The sequence below is a fragment of the Eublepharis macularius genome, chromosome 1 (assembly GCF_028583425.1).
Source record: "Eublepharis macularius isolate TG4126 chromosome 1, MPM_Emac_v1.0, whole genome shotgun sequence".
In the NCBI taxonomy this organism is placed as follows: Eukaryota; Metazoa; Chordata; class Lepidosauria; order Squamata; family Eublepharidae; genus Eublepharis; species Eublepharis macularius.
Window position 1 is genome coordinate 232,362,035 of NC_072790.1, and position 22,072 is coordinate 232,384,106.

General features: G+C 50.4%; 1 protein-coding gene across 3 annotated transcripts in view; it reads right to left on the reverse strand.

Moving 5' to 3' along the window:
- Nucleotides 1-22,072, reverse strand: part of PC (pyruvate carboxylase) — a 367,605-nt gene that overhangs the window by 263,584 nt on the left and 81,949 nt on the right. For all 3 annotated transcript variants that reach the window (XM_054992419.1, XM_054992429.1, XM_054992437.1), the window contains 5 exons: nucleotides 14,062-14,246; nucleotides 9,233-9,398; nucleotides 8,100-8,245; nucleotides 2,682-2,799; nucleotides 1,871-2,022 (listed from right to left, as the gene is read on the reverse strand). In XM_054992419.1, coding sequence (XP_054848394.1) covers nucleotides 1,871-2,022; nucleotides 2,682-2,799; nucleotides 8,100-8,245; nucleotides 9,233-9,398; nucleotides 14,062-14,246 — 767 coding nt within the window. The remainder of the gene's footprint in view (nucleotides 1-1,870; nucleotides 2,023-2,681; nucleotides 2,800-8,099; nucleotides 8,246-9,232; nucleotides 9,399-14,061; nucleotides 14,247-22,072) is intronic.

Here is a 22,072-nt window from a genome sequence, read left to right on the forward strand (position 1 = left end):
CTTGAATTTGGAGATTCCATTTAGCTCTCACAGCTAACAAATATTGATACATTTTCTCTTCCATACATCTGTCTCTTCCATTTTTAAAGCCAACTAAAGTGAAGGGGAGAACTGTCTCCTCATTCCTTATGATGGTGATGCATTTGGTGAAGAAATTGAGCTTCCTTTTCTACATTCGGATTCTACCGCTTATTGATTTTATTGGTTCAAAATCTAATACGAATCCATTAGTCCAAATTCTAATACCTCCCCCTTCCCCATTCACTTTCTCCAACCCTTTTATAATATTTAAGCTCCAACCCTTTTATAATATTTAAGCTTCTATCAAGTTTCCTAAAAAGATGAGGGCAAGGCTTCCCTGAGGCAGGAATTGATGTTTGGAACAGAATGAGACCAGCCCATCACCCCCTTTGGAGAAGCACCTGTAAACAGTGTTGTACATACTTGTAACTATTGTTCATTGAATTCTTTTGTGCAGGCACACATGGAACAGCGCATGTAGAGGCCTACCAACTGGAGAAAATCTTCAGCGCTTCTTTAAAACTCTGTAAGGGTCCGCTTCTCCCAAGTCATGTAGAGACCCGTTTTCCCGCCTAAATGGGCAAGTGACTTCCTGGGAGAAGCAATCCCCCTTTCCTCAGTTCTTCTGAGCTGCTATGAGGAGAATAACTTTGCTTGCAAGCTTACTTTTACTTCTGATTGTCTCTTTTGGCTTCTGAATGACCTTGGACTGACAACTTTGACTTCATTTATGGTTCCTGATTTAGACTTTTAGATTCTGGTGTGTATCTGACCTGGCTTGTCTGACTACAATCTGAGGTAATTTCCCCTCAGGATGGCCCACAGAGCTGTCTTCAAAAACCGCTCACAGTGCAGTATGAAAATGACCCACACCGATGAGCACGAGCTCTGCCTTATGTGTTTAGGTGAAGACCATAACGTTACAGATTGTAGGATTTGTCAACAGTTCACCCTGAAGGCAAGAAATCAGAGGGCCCAACGACTGAAGGCCGCACTCTGAGAGAGGGTGTTTGCAAGCTCCGATGTTTCACTTTGGAGATGCACCTTTAGATACAGTTTTTAGAAAACTACAGGGATGCCAAATTGCTCTGGATCAGGAATGGGAATTTAATTGAAGCCCCCACCCTCATAAGGCTTCCCTCCTAATTTAAACCTTGACTGAAATCCTCCTATCTCATTTCCCAGGGGAACACGTCATGTTCCAGCACCCTGACCCTCTGTCGTCAGTGATGCAGTCAGAAGACACAGAGGATGGTGCCTGAACCTCAAGAGAAGGAGCCCACTGGAACAGTGAGGTTCCTTCACCTTTTCCCTTGAAGAGTTTGAGCCCAGATTTCTTCCCTGATTTCAGAGAATCAATTCCCAGAACTACCTAAACCTCAAGGAGGCCTTCCACCAGCACCCTGCCAATTCCAGGAGAAACAGGAAGGCATCCATCCCCAACAGGCCGCACACCTCCAGAACAGGATGGAGACCTTTTAACACCTAAGTACCTCCATCCAGAGAGGCACGACTAGGACACATGCCTTCCTGGCAAGACCTGTAAAAGCCCACCACTGATTCCAGAGCAGTGCTGGAGTTTCCTGCTAGAGGCAAAGATCTTGCATCTAGCCCTTGCTAGGAGTTAGCCACTGTCCCGGCTACTGCTACCGCTTGTCAATAAAACCTTGCAGATGATGGCCTGAAGGAGGAGGACAGTTGTTGTTTCTCGACAGAGATTTCAGGAAGTTCCTGCTAGGCCCATGCACTCCCACCACTGGGCCATGATGACCCACAGAGTTCTACACACACACACACACACACCAGACACAAAGAGCTCGCCAAGACTGCAGCGCTCTTAACCTCTCACCTGTTTGGCTAGTTTGACAGCATCATTGGTGAGCTTGGAGCGCAGCTGGGAATCCAGGTGGGCAGCGGGTGCGATCTCCACAACCTTCTGGTGCCGCCTCTGGATGGAGCAATCTCTCTCATACAGGTGCACCACGTTTCCATACGCATCACCTGCCAAGAAGCAAGAGATGACGTTTGGCAAGCCCTCAGAGGGGAGAGCACACCTGCGCTTCGTGCAGCACCCAGCACATCCCCAGGAGAGGTCGAGAAAACTTTGCAAGAGTAGCTGAGCCTTTCCTACAAGTGCTTTGCAACCGCCTTTCTTTGGATTGCTTTATACTGCTGGGAGTTCTCCAGGCACAGAATAAATTATCTGTTTTTACACAGCATTCATTGCGTGGGGTTATTTTCTGTTTCTGATGCAATATCAAACACAAGCTCGCTCGCTCTCACACACACAAACATTCATTTTCCCGGTTTCATTGTGTTTTTAAGATGTTTGCACTTGCCTTGAACACCAGGAACAAAAAAGGTTACATAGCAAAATAAATACCGGGAGTTAAGCAGCGGTACACCTAATTGACAGCACTTTTTTTCAACAAAAGGGTCTGACAATAGGTTTGCTGCAAGCTGAATTCTATCTGGGACTAACAAAAGGAGAGGGGGAGGGGAGAACTGGCCGTGTGGCCATAGCAGCCCTGTGAATTGACCCTTGATCCCAGCAGTCAGCACGCCTCCGCTATGTCCAGCCAGCTTCATATCCACCTCTTTTGTTTTTCCCCAGTGGTAAACGAGGAAAAAACACACACACACACACACACCACACCTACCCAGAATCTGGACTTCAATGTGTCTCGGCTTCTCAACAAACTTCTCCACAAAGAGAGCTCCATTTCCAAAAGCAGAGAGGGCCTCAGAGTATGCCCGGGTGTAGTTCTCCTCCAGCTCCTGCAGGGAGAAGACAGGTGTCATCTTGTCTATAATGGCATGGGTGGGTGGGAGGGGGGGACTCTGCTTATTGCCTCTGGACATGGAGGCTAGGCTACCTTTACTTACCATGGCTAGTAGGCACTGATTCCTCCATGAATCTGTCTAATTCCCTTTGAAAGCTAATGGCTGTCAATACATCCACACTGAGTGAGAGTATTTTCCTTTTGCCCATTTTGAATCTATAGGGGGTTGGACTAGATGACCCTGGAGGTCCATTCCAATCCTATGATTCTATTGCCTATCAATTTGATTGAGTGCCCATGGGTTCTAGCATTATGGGAGAGGGAGAAAAAAACTCTCCCTTTTTCTTCTGATGAGGGATAGGGTCTATGCCTCTTGGCTGCCTTCTATTCCTCTCTTCTAGAGTTGGTTGCTTGGACAAGCCAGCCACTCACCATCTTCGCCGTTGGCATATTCTATCCCTACAATCACCCTTTGATTCAGACCCCGGTTGCCCCACTGGCACCCCAGTATGAATCCCATCTCAACATCTGTAGACCATAGGAAGGTGGTGTAAACCTTGACACCCCCACTCACCCACAATGACAGTTCCTCCAGTTACTTCGTTTATCGCAAGACCCATGTCAGCTTCTGATTTTTTCATGGAGATATAGACCTGTAAAGATCTAAACCCTTTTGCCATCTTCTTGGCATGGAGCAATGGTCTCTGGGGGTGTGTGAGCAGGGAGATAGTTGTGAATTTCCTGCATTGTGCAGGGGGTTGGACTAGATGACCCTGGAGATCCCTTCCAACCCTATGATTCTAGGATTCTAAACAATCTGCGTCCTGCATAGCAGACAACGTAAGAGGTGCTTGGCTGGATCGTACCATCAGTCTATCTAGTCCAGCATCCTGTTTCACACAATTGCCCTGGAGACCAAGGCTTTCCACTCCTGGCACTGGTACTCAGGAGCTTACTGCCTCTGGCCACAAAGGTTCCCTTTATTAACCACGACTAGTAGCCACTGATACATCTCTCCTCCACGAAACTGTCTAATTCCCTTCTCAAGCCATCTAAGCTCATGCCCCAAAATACTCCTTTCGAAGTATTCTATTGCCCATGAACGTCACTGGATGTCTCACATAGCATCAATGGATGCCCAGGAGTTCTAGTATTATAGGAGAATGAGAAAAAGTTGTCCCTTTTTCTTCTAAGGATAGGGTCTCTTTTTTTTTTGACAAGGCCACCACATTTTGGAACTCTCTCCCTTCCTCAAGAGGTCAGCCTGGCGTTTGGGTGCCAGGCGACGACCAGTTGAGTTCAGCTTGCTTTTGGGAAGCTTTTGGACCACTGTTGCCTTATCCGCTCTGCCGAGTGTTGTCACGTGGCTTCTTTAATCCTGGTCTACTAAGGTGGCGGATTTTAACAGTCTTTTACACGCGGTGAGCTCTTTTGAACTGTAATTCCTGGGAAGCAGGGTATAACTGTTTTGAAATGATGACAAATTTCAAGGTTTTTAAACACTTAAAACTCCCACTGTATCCAAGGTGAGGACAAAGAAGCAACATTTACAAAACAACAAGAGTGCAGACTGAGAGCCGCCAACACTGAGGTCCCCTCCCAGAAGCCAGGGGAACAATCCTGCACCACAGAAGACCAAAGCAAAAGGGAAAGGTCACTTCCTAACAAACAGTTTTGTAGTCTGTTGCAATGTCTTTTGTAAGCACAGCCTTCCTTTTGCTACACTGTTGTCTACCTTTGTTTCCCGCTTTCTGTATTACGGTGGGATATGCCTTAATCCGTTTTCTTTTTGTTTGCATTGTTGTCCAGTTCTCTAATCCTAACTGTACTGCACTATTAATTGGAGATCTCTAATGTTTTATATGCTGCGATCCACCTGGAGTATCAGCAAGGGATGCCAGAGGATATAGCGGTGACCACAGGCACAGACAGCTTTAACAGTGGATTAGACAGTCATGGAGGACAGGTCTATCACAGGTTACTAGACATGGTGACTAAAGAGAACCTCCACATTCAGAGGCAGTGAACCTCCGAATACTCCAGGGTTGAGGGAGGTATGGTGGCGAGGTTTGGGGCTGGAAAAGAAGGCCACAGAGACATGGTAGGGCTCTGTGTCCTTCCAACCTGCAACCCATCCCGAGGCATGCTGGTTGTAGGGCTAGGAGGATGAAATGCCTCCCTCCGGCACTGTTGTTGTGTAATGCCAGGTCCATAAATAACAAGACCAAAATACTACAAGATTATATTGCAGCAAAAAATGTGGATCTGGTGACTGAGACCTGGGTGAGGGATGGCAAAACAGTCGCCTTGAAAGAATTGCCCCCCACCCCACCCCGGGGGTCTCGGTCCTTCACCATGTCCCGCATGGATGGTCGGGGGGGAGGGGTGGCAATACTCATTTCAAGAGTGTTTCTCCTTCAGGCCACTCCCCACACCAAAGATTACTGGCATTGATTGTGTTGGCCTGACGTGGGATACTGAGCAGAGCTTGGCTAACTGTCTGGTGTACCGACCGCCTAGCGCACCAGCAGCTACCCTGTCGAGCCTGTTGGATGTGATGGCGGGTTGGGCCTTGGAGCACTCCAGGTTATTGGTCCTGGGTGACTTCAACGTCCACGTTGATGATGCCGCCTCTGCACAGGCTTCGGACCTGGTGTCATCCATGGCAGCGCTGGGACTCTCCCAAGTTGTTTCAGTTCCTATGCGTCAAACAGGCCACATGCTAGATTTGATCTTTGGGGCAGGGATTCAGGTGGACCTTGATGCCGTGGAAGCGGTGCCATGGTTGGACCCTTTGTCCTGAAGGCTTGTTTGGGAGTCCGTCTCCCCCCCCCGCCTCCGCATCGGTGGCGAGAGAATTAGGGACTGGTATGGGGGACTGGTATGACCGTCTCTCTGAAGCCATCGACAAAATCGCTCCCCATTGCCCTCTCCATTCCCGTATCAGACTGGCTCCCTGGTATATGGAGGAGCTACATCAGATGAAGTGGGAACTGAGACGGCTTGAGTGAGTGTGGCGGTGGAATTGAGGGGAAGGGACAAGATCACCTTATAGAGCGTTTATGAAAGCCTATGAGGTGGCTTTGAAGGCAGAAAAGAAGGATTTCTATGCTGCCTCCATAGTGTCTGCAAGCTCACACCTGGCAAAATTGTTTCAGGTGGTTCGATCCTTGGTCTCCCTTACTCAGGGAGACCGTCAAATTAATAATTCGTCTGTTCGCTGCGAGGCTTTTGGGAGCTTTTTTGCAGATAAAATTTTGTCTCTCCGCCGCGACCTGCCAGCCACAGTTGATACAGTAATACAGTTGATACTGGAGGCCCCTTGGCCGTCTTTTGGCACTTATTTAGATCACTTCAGTCTGGTCTCTCAGGAGGAAGTTGACAGGATCCTGCGGGGGTGAGGCCCACTACGTGCTCCCTAGACCCTTGCCCGTCGTGGCTAGTGAAGACCAGCACGGACGGGTTAGGAGTTCAATTGGAGGTTATTATTAATCAATGACTGAGTTTCGGGGTTTTCCCTGGAGCACTGAAGGAAGCCGTGGTGAGGCGTCTCCTGAAAAAACCATCTTTGAACCCTACCAATCCATCCAATTTCCGACCAGTCTCAAACCTCCCATTTCTGGGGAAGGTGATTGAGCGGGCGATGGCAGAACAGCTGCAGGTCTTCCTGAAGGATTCTTCCGTCCTGGACCCATTCCAGTCCGGCTTCCGTCCAGGACACGGGATGGAGACAGTACTGGTCGCCCTCACGGACGAGCTTTGCAGACATCTGGACTGAGGCGTGTCAGCGCTGCTGATTTTGTTGGAACTTTCAGCAACATTCGACACTGTCGACTAGGAACTGTTGACCCACTGCATTGCCAAAGTGGGGATCCGAGGGACTGCCTTGCAGTGGTTTGTCTCTTTTCTCCACAGTCGGGGACAGAGGGTGGTGCTTGGGGAGAGCTTATCCACACGCTAGCCTTTGGTGTGACACATCCCACAAGGGGCAATACTCTCCCCTTTGCTATTCAACCTGTATATGTGCCCCCTTGCCCAGCTGGTGCAAAGTTTCAGACTGGGTTGTCACCAATATGTGGATGACACCCAGTTGTATCTATTGATGGACGGCTGGCATGCCTCTGCCCCTGATGTCCTAATGAGAGCCTTGGAGGCTGTGGCTGGATGGATAAAGCAGAGCTGGCAGAAGCTGAACCCGGTAAAGACAGAGGTCCTGTACTTGGGCCAGGGATTGCTAGATTTGGGAATCCAGCTCCCGACCTTTGATGGGGCACCGTTAGTGCCTGCCTCATCGGTCCGGAGCCTTGGAGTGATACGGGATTCCTCCTTATCGATGGAGGGCCAGGTCACGGCAGTTGCCCAGTCTGCATTTTTCCATCTTCGACAGGCCAGGCAGCTTGTGCCGTATCTGTCAACCCACAACCTAACTACAGTGATCCATGCAACGGTCACCTCCAGAACAGACTACTGTAACTCGCTCTATACAGGGCTTCCCTTGGGCTTAACCCGGAAACTACAGCGGATCCAGAACGCTGCTGCATGTGTCCTGATGGGCACACCATACAGGGCACATATTACTCCCATCTTGCAGCAGCTGCACTGGCTCTCCGTGGAGTTTTGGATTAGGTTCAAGGTTTTGGTTTTAACCTTTAAAGCCCTAAATGGACTGGGACCAGCATACCTGCGGGACCATCTCTCCTCATACGTACCCCGGAGAGCATTAAGATCTGCAAATAAGAACTTGCTGGTGGTCCCCAGCCCCAGGGAGGCCCAGCTGGCCTCAGCCAGGGCCAGGGCTTTTTCAGTCCTGGCCCCAACCTGGTGGGACCCTCTGTCGGAGGACCCCCGACCCTGCCAAGACCTTATGTCTTTTCAGCAGGCCTGTAAGATGGAGTTGTTCCACTAGGCATATGGTTGAGGCCAGTCTTTGACTTTCTGATTGCTTAGGAGCCTCCCTACTGGTCTCCCACCAGGGCGGCGACAAAGTCATCTGCCCCCCGTAAGTGCTGTCACCAGAATATTATCAAACTATGGTCCCCGCCCACTCCTCTTGGTTTATGTTCAGATTGGGGAAATTGGAGGGGGGGCGCCATCTGATATAATGCCAGTGCCAAGAAGCAACCCTCACCAGGGGAAGGCCTCAGCCTTTATGCCCTGCTGTTGGCCCTCCATAGCAACTGGGTGGCTGCTGTGTGAGACAGGATGCCGGACTAGATGGACCACTGGCCTGATCTAGCAGGGCTCTTCTTACGTGACAGCAGACTATAAATGAAATAAATAAAGACCCAACCATACCTCATAGCTACGCACAACTCTCATCCCCCGACCTCCTCCGCCGTAGGCAGCTTTAAAGATGATGGGAAAGCCGTACGTGTTGGAGAACTCTTGAGCTTCGCTGAGAGAGGAAATCGGGGCATCTGTCCCGGGAACTACAGGCACCCCTGGAGAAGGGAGAAACACAGCTGTGGAGCTCCTTGTTCAACTGCTTGCCCTCCCAGGGACCTGCTTGTCTCCCCCTTCATTCTTTATCGCTGCGGGTTACATCTTTTGGTCACACTCGCTCTCAGTTTCTACAGTGCCTATCAAGCAAGCATGTGTGTTACCCAGTTGTATGCCAGGGGTGGCAGGCAAGAAGGTGTTCAGGCACTTCCTGTACAGTGCAACAAACTATTCTGACTGAAGAGTCAAGCCACAACCAGCAATTATAAACACTCAGATGGGACCCTGTTCTCAGGCTGCCTGACCCCTGCTGGGCTAAAAACTGCAATACACCCTCCAGACATCCAAAATGGTGGCGCTGAAGAGCCAACCAGCAGTTGTCTCAACTTTCAAACTGTCCTGTACAGAAAGGAAGGAGCCAGAGACCCCAATGTGAGGATCCCCTCCCTCAGTACCTCATGCCAAAGTAAAACATACCTTTTGAAGGCATTTGGTGGTCTTGGTCCCTATCTCTCTTACTTTAACCACCCACCTTTGGCCATGCCCCATTTATTAAGAAACAGATGTGAAGGCATTTCATATTACAAGAAACTTCCAAGTATATCCAGAAGGCCTCTCATCCAGCACTAAGCAATTAAATCTATCCCTGTACATTTAGATGAAAGATCAGGGCCTGATGCCCTGCCCTTGTCTTTTTGAAGCCAAACTCAGCACTGGGCTATGATCGTACTTGCTCATTAGCAAAGTCCTCTCAGCCCCTGAACTGCCAAGTGGCCCACCCTAATGAGATTACTCCTTCCCCGGTGTCTGAAGCTCTGATTCTTGAAAGCTTACACTCTGAAAACCTTGTTGGTCTCTAAGGTGCCACTGGTCTCAAATCCGGCTGTTCTACTCTTTCCTCGTGTGAATCTTGCCTCGTGATTGGCCAAGGCGCCCTGTCCCAGCTACCAATGAGGCACAGCCCCATTCCATCGAGATGCAACCTTTACCTGCACTGATGGCAATGGCGCGGGCTTCAACCTTGTCACCCATTTTGCGCACCACCTCAGGGCTGGGCCCGATGAATCGCACACCAGCCTCGATGCAGGCCTGAGCAAAATCCGAGCGTTCGGAGAGGAAACCATAGCCGGGGTGGACGGCATCCACTTCGTTCTCCTGAAGAAAGCAGAGGTTGTACATTAGAGAAGGAAACCAAAGGGGAAATTGGGAAGCAACAGGAAGCCCTGCCAGTTATTGGCAACTTGTATGTATATGTCCCACTTCCCACAGTCCTTTCCAGTACTGGACAAAGGCATCCGTCAGTCACATTGCTATCTCACCCTGTCTCCAAGGAGCTCGGGGCTGTGCACATATAAGGCTTCCCCCCCCCCCGCCCATAACAACCTTGTAAGGTAGGTTAAACTGAGAGGAAACGACAGTGACCCAAGCAGCAACCTGAACGCAGGTCTTCCTAGTCCAGTTACAGTATTTTCACCAATACACCCCCCTGGCTCTCCGTAAGGTTTCTTACCATACCAATTTTAAATAATAAAAACAACAACATTCGATTTATATACCACCCTTCAGGACAACTTAACGCCCACACTCAGAGTGGTTTACAAAGTGTGTTATTAATATCCTCATGACAATCACCCTGTGAGGTGGGTGAGGCTGAGAGAGCTCAGAGAAAGCTGTGACTGCCCCAAGGTCACCCAGCTGGCTTCAAGTGGAGGAGTCCGGAATCAAACCTGGTTCTCCAGATTAGAGTCCTGCCGCTCTTAACCACTATATCAAACTGACTCTAGACTAATGAGGAAACCTGAGGGTTTCTAAGCTATGCATGACAGGGAGAGAGGGGGTAGCGAGACCTTTTTCTCCTTCTCCTCCTATATTAGTAAAATCAGGAACAACCAATGAAGCTAGCGTGCAGTAGATGCATTTCACACAAGGCATTCATGCATGGAACTCACTGCCACAGGACATGGCTCTGGACTCAAGCCAGGATGGCTTTAAGGAGGGATTAGGTAAATTCACAAAGGAGGAAAAGTATATCAGAGGCTATTAGCAAAGGTGGATAAATGAGATCTCCACGCACAGAGGCTCGACAAGTCTAAATGACATCTGCTCAGGAGCAACAAGAAAGGTAGGTGGTTGCCTTCCTACCCTGCTTGTGGAGCTTTCTAGATGTATAAGAACATAACATCTGAAGAGCCCTGCAGGATCAGACCAACAGTGCCTCTAGACCAGTATCCTGTTTCATACAGTGGCTGACCAGTAATTATGGAGGGTCAACAAACACGGCACAGAAGGTGAGGCCTTCCCCAAATGTTGCCTCCCACTCCTCGTTCTCCTCTCCTCCACTCTGTCTCACAACCACCATCCTGTGAGGTAGGCCAGGCAGAGTGAGCACCCTGTGAGGTAGGCCAGGCACCCCAAGGTCACCCAGTGAGCTTCCGTGGCAGAGCAGGAATTTGAACCTGGGTTTCCCAGACCCTTTTTGGGCGCTCTTAACCACTACATCATGCTGCTATGGTCTGATCCTGCAATGTACTTCTGATGCCTCCCTTAGTGAAAGTGAGGAGTGCAAGGGGGGCTCTCACGGAAGCAAGCCCAAAGCCCTTTTGAGGTTCAGCTAATAACATCACAGCAAACTCCAGCCATGGCACCGAGGACTGCCTTCTTGATAGGGCAGATTCCAGCTGCCACCACACAGAGATGTATTTGGAAGCCCTGGGAAACAAATTAACTGTGCAAATGTCAGCGTGGTGCATCCATCACCTCCACAGCGCACTGCAGTGAGCAAAGTTCTGGAATTAAAGAAGGGGCAGCCTGGCTTGCAATCCCTCCAGTGGTACCAAGCGTTGTGACATTATGGCAATTGGAACCCCTACCTCTCGGCTTAACTTCCTTTGCAGGGTAGCTGGGAAAACAAAAGTGATCGCGCCTGTGACCCTGAGCTCTTGGAGAAAAAATGTCAAACGCTCCAGTCATCTAGAGCTCTGGATGATTCACAGGGGGTTGAGAGTTCAGAGCATGACAGTTTAGCATTTCAGGCTATTTTGGTCCTAATGTCCTACTACAAGAGGAACTGAGAGAAACAAAAAGTTGTTAGCAAACAGCCTTCTTCAGCTTACTAGATTGCAAAGTCTGTTCCACTTCCTTTCAATATCTCAAAAACATAGCTATATTGAGGGCTTGGGAATACAGGCATTGGTTTAAGCTCAATCAATTGGCTAAACAGGCTGATGATCAATCAGCTACAAACTGATCAAGAGACTGTGTGGCATTGCGGTTAAGAGACTGAGTACCGATTCAGGTTGCCTGAGGTTCAAATCTTGCCTACCCCACAAAGTCACCGGACAGCCTTAACCAATCCACTCTCTCTCTGCAATATGGGGAGAACAATACTGGCCTACTTATCTGGGCTGTTCACAGATTATTAAAATAATATATGTGAAGTTATTTGAACGCTCAAGATATAAATGTTAGGCATAATTATGAATTATGCTATTGGTTGACAGACCTAAAGAAAACATGAACAGTGTACCATTGTGGTGTAAGGGTCAGAGTGTTAGACTAGGATGTAGGAAACCCAGGTTTGAACTCCTACGCTGCCATGAAAGCGCACTGGAAAACTTGAGGCAAGGCACGCACTCTTCCAACCTAACCTACCTTACAGGGTTGTTGAGAAGATAAAAAGAAGACAGAATGACACGTGTCACCCTGAGTTCCCTGGAAGAAGATCTGGATAAAAACGTACTATCTTGATCTGCCTGTGATGTATCCAGGTTGCAGAACTACAAATTCAAGCCAAGTTTTCATTTTCCAACAACACAAAAGCCTCCCCCAACAGAATAGCAGACAATCCTTCATTTCTACATGCCCGGAGAACCAAGAAGTTGACCTGCAGAACCAGAGGGGGTTGCGGCGAGGCTCTTTCCACCCTCGCTGCCTAGCAAATGAATCTTCGCGCTATTTCATAATTAATGAGGCTGCGCTCCGCCCACACCGCTATCAGACAGAGAGGATTCCAGGCCCGCAAAGCTGGCTCCTTGTTAGTGGATCGCTTCCCCGCTGGCTTTATCGAGAACATGAAAAGCAAGAGAACAAAGCAGGCCACGGCTCGGCAGCTAATTCAGAGTTTCGCTTCCGATCCGGCAGCCTCCAACTGATTTAATGAACAGCTTGTGAAAATCAGCAAGGAGGGCTGTTCTTTGCACAGCGTTTGACGGGGGCCCTGGCACTATCTATAACAATGATTGGGAGGCAGTTTTTATCAATAAGGATGGCGATCAATTGGCACTGGAACATGCACCATACATCAGAGAAATGGGAAAAAAAAAGGTGACAAGCAGCTAAGGAATCAAGATGCACACACGCAGGAAGTTCAGCTATTCTCTCCTGCCCGTAGCACTTGCAGCCTACGGGACACAACCCCTCCATCTTTATGCTTTTGCTACTCACTTCCCCACTGCCGTGCCAGCCTGCTATGCCCTTCCCTTGTCCTCAAGCTTCCAAATTTGCTTCTCTCTTCCAATCCCAACAAGACTTCTGGGGGGAGCCTTCCACCTCTCACAGCAGCTGCACTACTGAATCCTCAACATTCTGCAACAAATTCTTTGCTCTCAGCATTCCAAGATGTTTAAGAACATCCCATAATTCCAACAGTTTAGCCAAGAGCCAAGGCAGATCAGCAGACATCATGCATTAATCAGCAACTCTGGGCTACCCATGTGGGAAGCCAAAGAGGCTAATAAAGGGATTGCAGCAGAACAGGAGACGATTTCTGCTCATTGGAAGGGCTCGTAAGTCTTGCTGGAAATGAGTTCTATAAGCTTCCAACAGCCACCTTCCCCCCCACCCCCCACCCCCAAAGAGCCAATGAGGCTCAACTGCTGAGATTCTAGAAGACAGGCCTCGCGTGCAAGTGAGGCTGGAGACTGGCAGCCTTGCTGATGTTTTTCCGTTCCATCTAAGCTAAAAGATCAAGAGGAGAAGGCAGGTTGGGAAATTCCTGGAGATTTGGAGACAGAGCCTGGGGAAGGTGAGATTTGTGTAAGGCTATAGAGTCCAGCCTCTGAAGCAGCCATTCCCTAATCTCTGTAGACTGGAGAGCTGTGGTAATTCTGGGAGTTCTCCCGGCACCACCTGGAGGTTGGCAACCATAAATGGAAAGGTGGAGCTCTGCTAAACGTACATTGATAAAATGACAAAATTATGAATGTTTTGCTAGTTGCAAAAGACTGACATGCTGAAGCATCGTGAATAAGGAACTCAGCCACAAATCTTAGCGTCCCCTGGTTCATCCACCTTTGCCACGAATGAAACAACTCTGCAAGCTCTCAGCCTCTCATCTGTCCTAAGGGGTTGATAACTGTGTCCTACTTTAAAGGGTTGCTGTAAGGATTACTGAGATACGGGATATGAAGTCTTGGGGAGTGGGCATGGTTCACTGGTACAGCATGAGCTCTGCATGTCGAGGGTCCCAGGTTCAATCCCGGGCATCTCCGGTCAAAAGAATGAGGGAGCAGCCGATGTTAAAAGACCCTGGAGAGCTGCCACCAGCCAGAGTAGAAAACACTGACCTCAGTAGACCAATGGACTATTTCTCCATAAAGCAGCTTCATGTAAAGTGCTTAGAACGTTGGGAAGCAGTATCGAAAAGCTCCATGTCAGCGTTGTTCTGGGGTTGAACTTGGCAGCTTTCGTGAGGGTGGGCAGATGTTTTTGTCACTTCTGCTGTCTGGAAGACCCCAATACTGTGGCCCAACAGGAGTTTCCTAAGCGCTGGCTAAGCCGAGTTCAGACCATCCAGATACGGACTGCATTTCCTCCTTACCTTGGCAACTTTAATGATGTCCGGAATGTGCAAGTATGCTTGGACTGGGGGAAGCCCCCGGCCAATGAGATAGGCCTCGTCTGCTTTCTGCCTGTGCATCTGGCCAGTGTCTTGCTCGGAGTATACAGCCACCGTCCTGATACCTAGCTCGGTGCATGCTCGGAATACCCGGATTGCAATTTCTCCTAGAAGGTGAAAAATGAATCATATGAAGAATAGGCCCAGCGCGTCCATGGAGGCGGTGCCGGCAGCTGCCTTGAGTGCTGAACTGTGAAGAAGGCGCCGTGCCGGCCCCTGACAACCTCCCCACCGATCCGGAAGCGGGCTGGATCCCCGCTCGCCTCTCCGCCCCTTCGCTGCTGCCGCCTGCCTCGGCTCAGCTCTTGATGAGCCGGGCACTCAGGCAGCACGGCAGAGAGCAGGGAAGCGAGCGAGGAAGGAGGCCACCTCCCTACCCCTTCACCGTTGCTGCCCGCCTCAGGTGACGTCATTGTGCATGGGGCAAGGGGCTCAAGTAGGTATCGCGCCTCAGGCGCCAGAAACCCTGGCACCAGCCCTGATGAAGATGAAGAAGCAGAGAAGAAGAGTCCAGCTGCCTCATGATCCCTTTTCTAACAACCAAGTGCCTCCAGGAAGCCCATAAGAAAGATCTAAAGGGCAACAGCCCCCGCAACCCAGTTTTGCCCTCCCAGCAACAGATATTAAAAGGAGCACTGACTTCAAACACAGAGGTTCCATTTAGCTATTCTGACTAATAACCATTGAGAGGTCTCATCTCTGTGAATTTGTCTATACCTCATGACAGTTCATTTCATAAGTTAGCTATGCATTGTGTGAAGAAGTTCTTCCAGAGCCAGTTTGGTGTAGTGGTTAAGAGCACAGGACTCTAATTTGGAGAACCGGGTTTGATTCCCCACTCCTCCACTTGAAGCCAGCTGGGTGACCTTGGGTCAGTCACAGCTTCTAGCTCTCTCAGCCCCTCCCACCTCACAGGGTGATTGTTGTTGTGGGAATAATAATAACATACTTTGTGAACCACTCTAAGTGGGTGTTAAGTCATCCTGAAGGGCGGTATATAAATCGAATGTTATTATTATTATTGTATTATTCCTTTTGTTTGCCTTGAATTGAGTGCCCATCAATTTTGTTGGGAAATCCGGAATCCTAGCACTGCACGGGAGGAATCACTCCGGTTATCCCAAATTTACTCCCAGACAAGAAAGATAGTCTTCACACAATTACAGAGCAAGAAAACACATGTCCCTTCCTCTTCCTCCACCACCCAAACCCCTGGATAGATTTCTCCTCAGGGCTTACTCTTACACAGAGTGCAGCTCTGGAACCAGTTTGCAATGCTAAATTCCATCTTGAACATGTCTACATAAAGTGCTGTTAAGTTGCAGCCAACTCATGGCAACTCCACAGGGTTTTCAAGGCAAGACAAGTTCAGAAGTGGTTTGCCATTCCCTGCCTCTATGTAGCAACCCTGGACATTTTTGGTGGTCTCCCATCCAAGTACTAACCTGGGATGACCCTGCTTAGCTTTCATGATCTGATGAGACTGGGCTAGCCTGGACCATCTGGGTCTCAGATCTATCTATATCTATATCTATCTATATCTATCTATATCTATCTATATCTATCTATATCTATATCTATATATATCTATCTATATATATCTATCTATATATATATATATAGATAGATATATATATATAAAGACAAGATCTATATATATCTATATATATAAAGACAAGTGTCCTGATTGACTCATCAACGCCCAGCCCATACCCCTGGACCTAGAAACATGAAATTTGGGGAGAACATTCCTTTCATGATGTAAACACCCACTAAGAAGGGATTTTAAGAAATTCACTCCATAAGGGAGTAAAAAAGAGGTAACGTGTTTTCCCAAAGGGATACAGCTTACTATTACTATTTAGAAATTACTATTTCTATTTAGAAATATTATAGAAATATACTATTTAGAAATAGTAATATTATTTTGTCCCTTCGATAGGTTGTTGCCTTTTCCCTGTGTGGCTGGCAGGCTGCTGCTTGACTGAGCCCCCGCCCACTGCCAGCTCAGCCACTCTTCCCTGATTGGGCCAGCCTTTCAAGGTCATTTGCATATATGGGCTGATTGGGGCTCACAACATTCCACACCTCATTCCCCTCCCCCAAGACAGTTGGAACACAGAGGTCATTTGCATATGCAACCTGATTGGGCCTCCCCCCCCCCCCATATTCTAAACAGTATGCAGTTGCTATTGGGAGTCATTGAATGTTTCCTGAGGTAAAATGCACATCCCAGACTTCCCCTAAAAGTTAGGGTTGCCAATCTCCCTGTGAGGCCTGGCAAGTAGTTAAATACTGTAGCAAAGCATGGGTATCAAGCTAGTCTTCAATATACGCAAAACAGGGTTGACATACCTGTAACTTATGTTCATCGAGTTCTTCTGTGCTGACACACATGGGGGACTGCGCAGGCGCAGGCCAGCCGCCGGAGAATTTTCCATAGCTTCTATAGCTCCGAAGGGGCCGTTTGTCGCGCGCCTCAGCGACCGTTTTCCCGCCCAAACGGTCACGTGCTCCTCCAGCGACCAACGGCCCCTTCCCTCAGTTCTCCTTGCCGCCGCTTAACCAATACACATAGCCACAACCTGCATAGACATCAATATTTGTTATAGCCCACACAGCATTGTGCATTGGAATTCACAGCGGGGTAGGAGGGAGGGTTGTGTGTCAGCACAGAAGAACTCGATGAACATAAGTTACAGGTATGTCAACCCTGTTTTCATCTTCGTTCTTCTGTGCCTCCACACATGGGAGTGTACCAAGCTTCACACAATAAGGAAGGTGGGGTGAAGTCCAACACAATTTTATTGTATCACACAAGAACCATCAACAAGTGTAAACAACATATAACTATACACAAATATACATATATACAACATACTCCCATATATACACACTTGTATAAGGATATATTCAATAAATATATATAAGCATATATACATATAAAACATACACTACAAAATTGTAGCATGATAGCGTAGCATCCCAGAACCCCTTAGGAAAAAAGGGAATGCAATACAGCCCTGGCCACAGCCACATCTCGCCCTGTATCCACATCTACAGCATAATGCCTGACAAAGGTGTCAGCCGTGGACCAGGTGGCTGCCCTACAGATGCTAGCCAACGGAACCCCCCGGAGGAGAGCCGAAGAGGCAGCCTGGGACCGCGTGGAATGGGCCCTAACCTGCAGCGGGCAACTCGCCCTAGCCAGGGAATAGGCCTTACTAATGGCCGTCACAATCCACCTGGACAGAGTCTGCGAGGAAGCCCTATTGCCCTTGTCCTTGGCCCCAAAACACACGAACAGGTGAGGACACTTTCTGAAGCCCTTTGTCCTGTCCAGATAGAAAGCTAGCGCCCTCTTCAAATCCAGAGTGTGCAGCGCCTTTTCCCCCTTGGAAGAGGGGTGAGGAAAGAATGCAGGAAGCGATATCTCCTGCGACAGATGAAAAGTGGACACTACCTTAGGTAGGAAGCCCAGGCAGGGACGCAATACCACCCTATTGGGATGGAATAAAAGGAAGGGGGGGTCAGACCGTAGCGCAGAGAGCTCACTGACCCTCCTGGCAGAGGTTATAGCCACTAGGAATGCCACCTTGTACGACAGCAGGTCCAAGGGGCAGGTCGCCAAAGGCTCGAAGGGAGGCAACATTAGCCGTGCCAGCACCAAAGACAGTGACCATTGTGGTACAGGAGGCGACACTGGTGGGTAGAGGTTGAACATTCCCTTAAGGAACTGGCGGGACTTTGGGTGGGAAAAAACCGTGCTACCATCAACACGAGAGTGGGTAGCAGAGATAGCTGCCAGGTGAACCTTGAGGGAGGTAACCCTTAATCCCTGGTCCCTCAGGAGGCACAAATAGTCAAAAATCAGCCCTAGGGAGCTATCCGTAGGCACCACCCCTTTCTCACGTGCCCAGGTCTCAAACCTCCGCCACTTGGCCTCGTAAGAGCGCCGGGTAGATGGCTTGTGGGCATTCAAGAGGACCCGTTCCACCTGCGTAGAAAAATTCAATGAGGAGGGACGATCCGCCAAGCTGCCAGATGCAGCTTCCCGGGGTCGTGGTGAAGAATGTCCCCGTTCCTCAAAAGATCCTGCCAAGGGGGCAGCCTCACATAGGTCCGCTGAGATAGCTGCAGGAGCCTTGGGAACCAGACTTGCCTCGGCCAAAAAGGAGCCACTAAGATGCAGTCTGTCCTGTCCTCCTCTATTTTGCACAGGACCTTGGCTATCAAGGGGAAGGGCGGAAACATGTAATGCAATCCCTGGTTCCACGTAAACAGGAAGGCATCCCCAATAGAGAGCGGGTCGCTCCCTGCTCGGGAACAGAACGTCTGGGCTTTGGCGTTCGCCGCCGTAGCGAACACATCTATAACCGGGTGTCCCCACATCTGGAAGATCAGCCCACTGCACCCGTCGTTGAGCTCCCATTCGTGGTCTAACAACAGAACCCTGCTCAGGGTGTCCGCCCGAGCGTTGTCTGACCCAGCCACATGTATGGCTCGCAGAGTGACGCCATTCTTGACTGCCCACTGCCAGGTGAGCGTGGCTTCCCGGCAGAGAGTCATGGACGCTGTGCCCCCTTGCTGGTTCACGTAGTACATGGCAGTGGTGTTGTCTGTCTGTACCAACACGTGACGATTTCGCAGCAGAGCTGTAAGGGACACAAGCGCAAAACGAATGGCTCTTAGTTCCAAAACATTGATATGGAGCGCCTTTTCACCTTCAGTCCAGACGTCCTGGACACAGACATCCCCACAGTAAGCCCCCCATCCCACCAGAGAGGCATCAGTGGTCACCGTGATGTCAGGATGTTGATAACCGAAAGGGAAACCTCCAAATAAATTGCCCTCAGACAACCACCAATCCAACGAGGACAGTATGCTCCTAGGAACGGAGAGCTTGAGGGACGGAGGGTGCTGAAAAGCATCATACCTTCGTACAAACCAGTTCTGGAGAGGCCGCAAATGCAGCCTGGCGAGGGGGATTACAGAAGTAGCAGCAGCCATATGGCCCAGCAAGCACTGGATAGTGCGTACCGGTTGAAAACGGTTCCTCTTAAACATGGACACAAGACCCTTTAGGGACCTAGCCCTCTCCTGGGGGAGCAGAGCCTTACCCTTCACAGAGTCCAGAAGTGCACCAATGTAGGAGACCGTACGACTGGGAACCAATTTAGATTTTTCTAGATTAACCACGAGGCCCAATCGGTCGCATGTGGTAAGCACCAGATCAAGGTCCTGGGCTAATCTGTGCTCAGACTCAGCCACGATGAGCCAGTCATCAAGGTACGGAAAAATTGAACAACCCTGCTCCCGAAGGAAGGAGACCACAGGAGCAACACACTTAGTGAACACCCGTGGGGCAGTGGACAGGCCAAAGGGGAGCACCTTGTATCGAAAAACCCTTTGCCGGTAGACAAAACTCAGGTATTTCCTATGTTCCTCACGTATCCCCACATGAAAATATGCGTCCTTCAAATCCAGGACCGCAAACCAGTCCCCCTTCCTGAGCAGGGCAAGCACAGTTGCCAACGTTACCATTTTAAATTTAGTCACCCTCAAATAGGCATTAAGGCCTCGCAAGTCCAGAATGGGACGCAACCCCCCGTCCTTTTTGGGGACTAGGAAGAACCTGGAGAAGAACCCCTTCACAGAGCCTTCATAGGGCACCTCCTCTATAGCTCCCTTGGCCAAGAGCGATGTTATTTCAGTGTCCAGCTCGGCCATAGTGTTATTGACAGCGGTCAGCGGTGAACAGCATCTCGGCAGTTCAATGAATTCCAGCCCGTACCCCTTCTCAACAATAGTTAAGACCCATGAGTCAGATGTTATTGACTCCCACTCCGAGAGGAATGGCCTCAGTCTGTCCGAGAAGTTCGGTGGTACGGCTGGGTTGACCCGTCAGTACTGCCTCCCCGGGCCCTGCTGCTCCTTCTGTTGGGACGGAGGCTGCGAGGAACGAGGTTTGAACGGCCTACGCCTCTTGGGCTGTTGCTGAGGAGGGTAGTGCCGCTGTTGATAAGCCGGGAACGGTTGGTAACTCGGCCGCTGCTGCTGGTACCTGCCCTGGTAGTGGTAAGGGCCGTACCTGGGAGTGTATCGTGGCTTGTAGGCGGGTTTGTCAGTGGGAGCTAGGCCCAAGGACCGTGCCGTCTGTCTGTCCTCCTTCTTTTTCTTTAAGGCCTCATCGGTGGACGCGGAGAATAGTGATTCCCCTTCGAAAGGAAGGCCTTCCACCCGGGACCTCACTTCCTGGGAAAGTGCCGTAGACCGCAGCCATGAATGGCGTCGGAGGACGATGGCGGAAGTCATCCCACGAGCTGCCGTGTCGGCCGCATGGCTCCCTGCATTTAGCTGTTGTTTCGACAGGCGGACAGCTTCTGTCTGCAGGAGCGACACCACTGCCTTCTGTTCAGGGGGGAGGATGCCAACATAGGATGCCAACTTTTCCCAGAGGTAGAGTTGGTACCCAGCCATAATCGTCTGGTAGTTGGCAATCCTCAGCCCTAGGGACGCGATGGAATACTGCCGTCTACCTAGGGCATCTAGCTTCCTCCCCTCCTTGTCAGGTGGCGCTGAGGGTGCTCCAGAGCGGCGAGACTGGAACTCCTCCGTGACGAGCGATGAAGGCGGAGGGTGCTTCAACAATGATGGCCAGGTGCCCTGTTTAATCTTATAAAGCTGCTCAATCCTCCTCGAGGTGGCAGGTTGGTCACAGGGCACCTTCCACACCTTCTCGACAATTTCCTCTATCCCCTCAAGCATAGGGAAGCCAACGGTTGCAGGATTGTCCGCATAGACCCTCCTGAGCAGCTTGTCCTTGGTTTGGGGAACAGCTGAGGAGATATCCATTTCTAAAGCTTGAGCCATCCGAGCCATCTGATCTGCGTAGATTCTCAAATCTTCATATGGAGAACTACTGCTCGGCGCCACGTTGTCGTCTGGCGAAGGTTCGGAACAGGACTCGGAACCGTAATCTCCGACGCTGCCGACGTCCTCCCCTTCGGAACTGTGCGATTCCTCTCCCCGGGCCGGCGGAGGGAACCATGCCTGCCTAGAGGTCGAGGGCCTCGGTTCCGAGTATGCGAAACCAGGAGCCCCTTCCCATTGGCAATGGAAAGCGGGAGGCAGATCCGAAGCTTGACGATGACGGGAGGCCAACGAGCGCACGGAACCGACACTCCCCTCCTCGGACCGACGTCGCTCACGACTGGAAGCAGCTGCTGGTGAGCGGTGACCAGAAGAAGACCGATCCCGCCGACTCGGAGGCGGGCCTGGATCAGCTACTGGGGAAGGTGCCGATGGTACAACCTCGAACGCGCCCGGGTCCGGCACATCCTCCGGAACCGGAGAGCCCAGGTGAGGAGACGGTGTGCGCGGAATCAGGATGACCTCCTCCGTCGGAACCGAGCGTGGAGAGCGATGACGGTGCTTGGTCTTTTTCTTCTTTGCAGGTGGCTCTGAAGAAGATCTCGGTACCGACGTAGCTCTGGATGACGACGAGCGCGGCTTAGCCACCAGAATCGACCCAGCCGTCGGTTCCGACCGAGGGCTCGGAACCACGATCTTCGGTCCCGAGGCGGCAGCTCTCGGATCCGACGCGGTGGAAGAAGCGCTTCGGGGCGGCCGCGCCGAACCCTGCGCTGGAGAGGTTGTCTTCGACGCTGCGGCACTTGCGGGGCGTGCAGACCGAGCGGAGGACACAGAACCCGCCCTCGAGCGCCCTCCGACAGAGGGGCTTGGGCCAGCCTTGGGGGAGGGCAGCGGTGTTGCCGTTGACATGACCGCTTTCCAGAGGGAGGAATTCAGCCGGGCCTGCCGATCCTGACGGGCCTTATTCGTGAACCCCTGACAGATCTTGCAGGCGGTCACATTGTGGGTCTCCCCCAGACAAAAAAGGCACTGGTCGTGGCCATCGGTCTGTGCCATT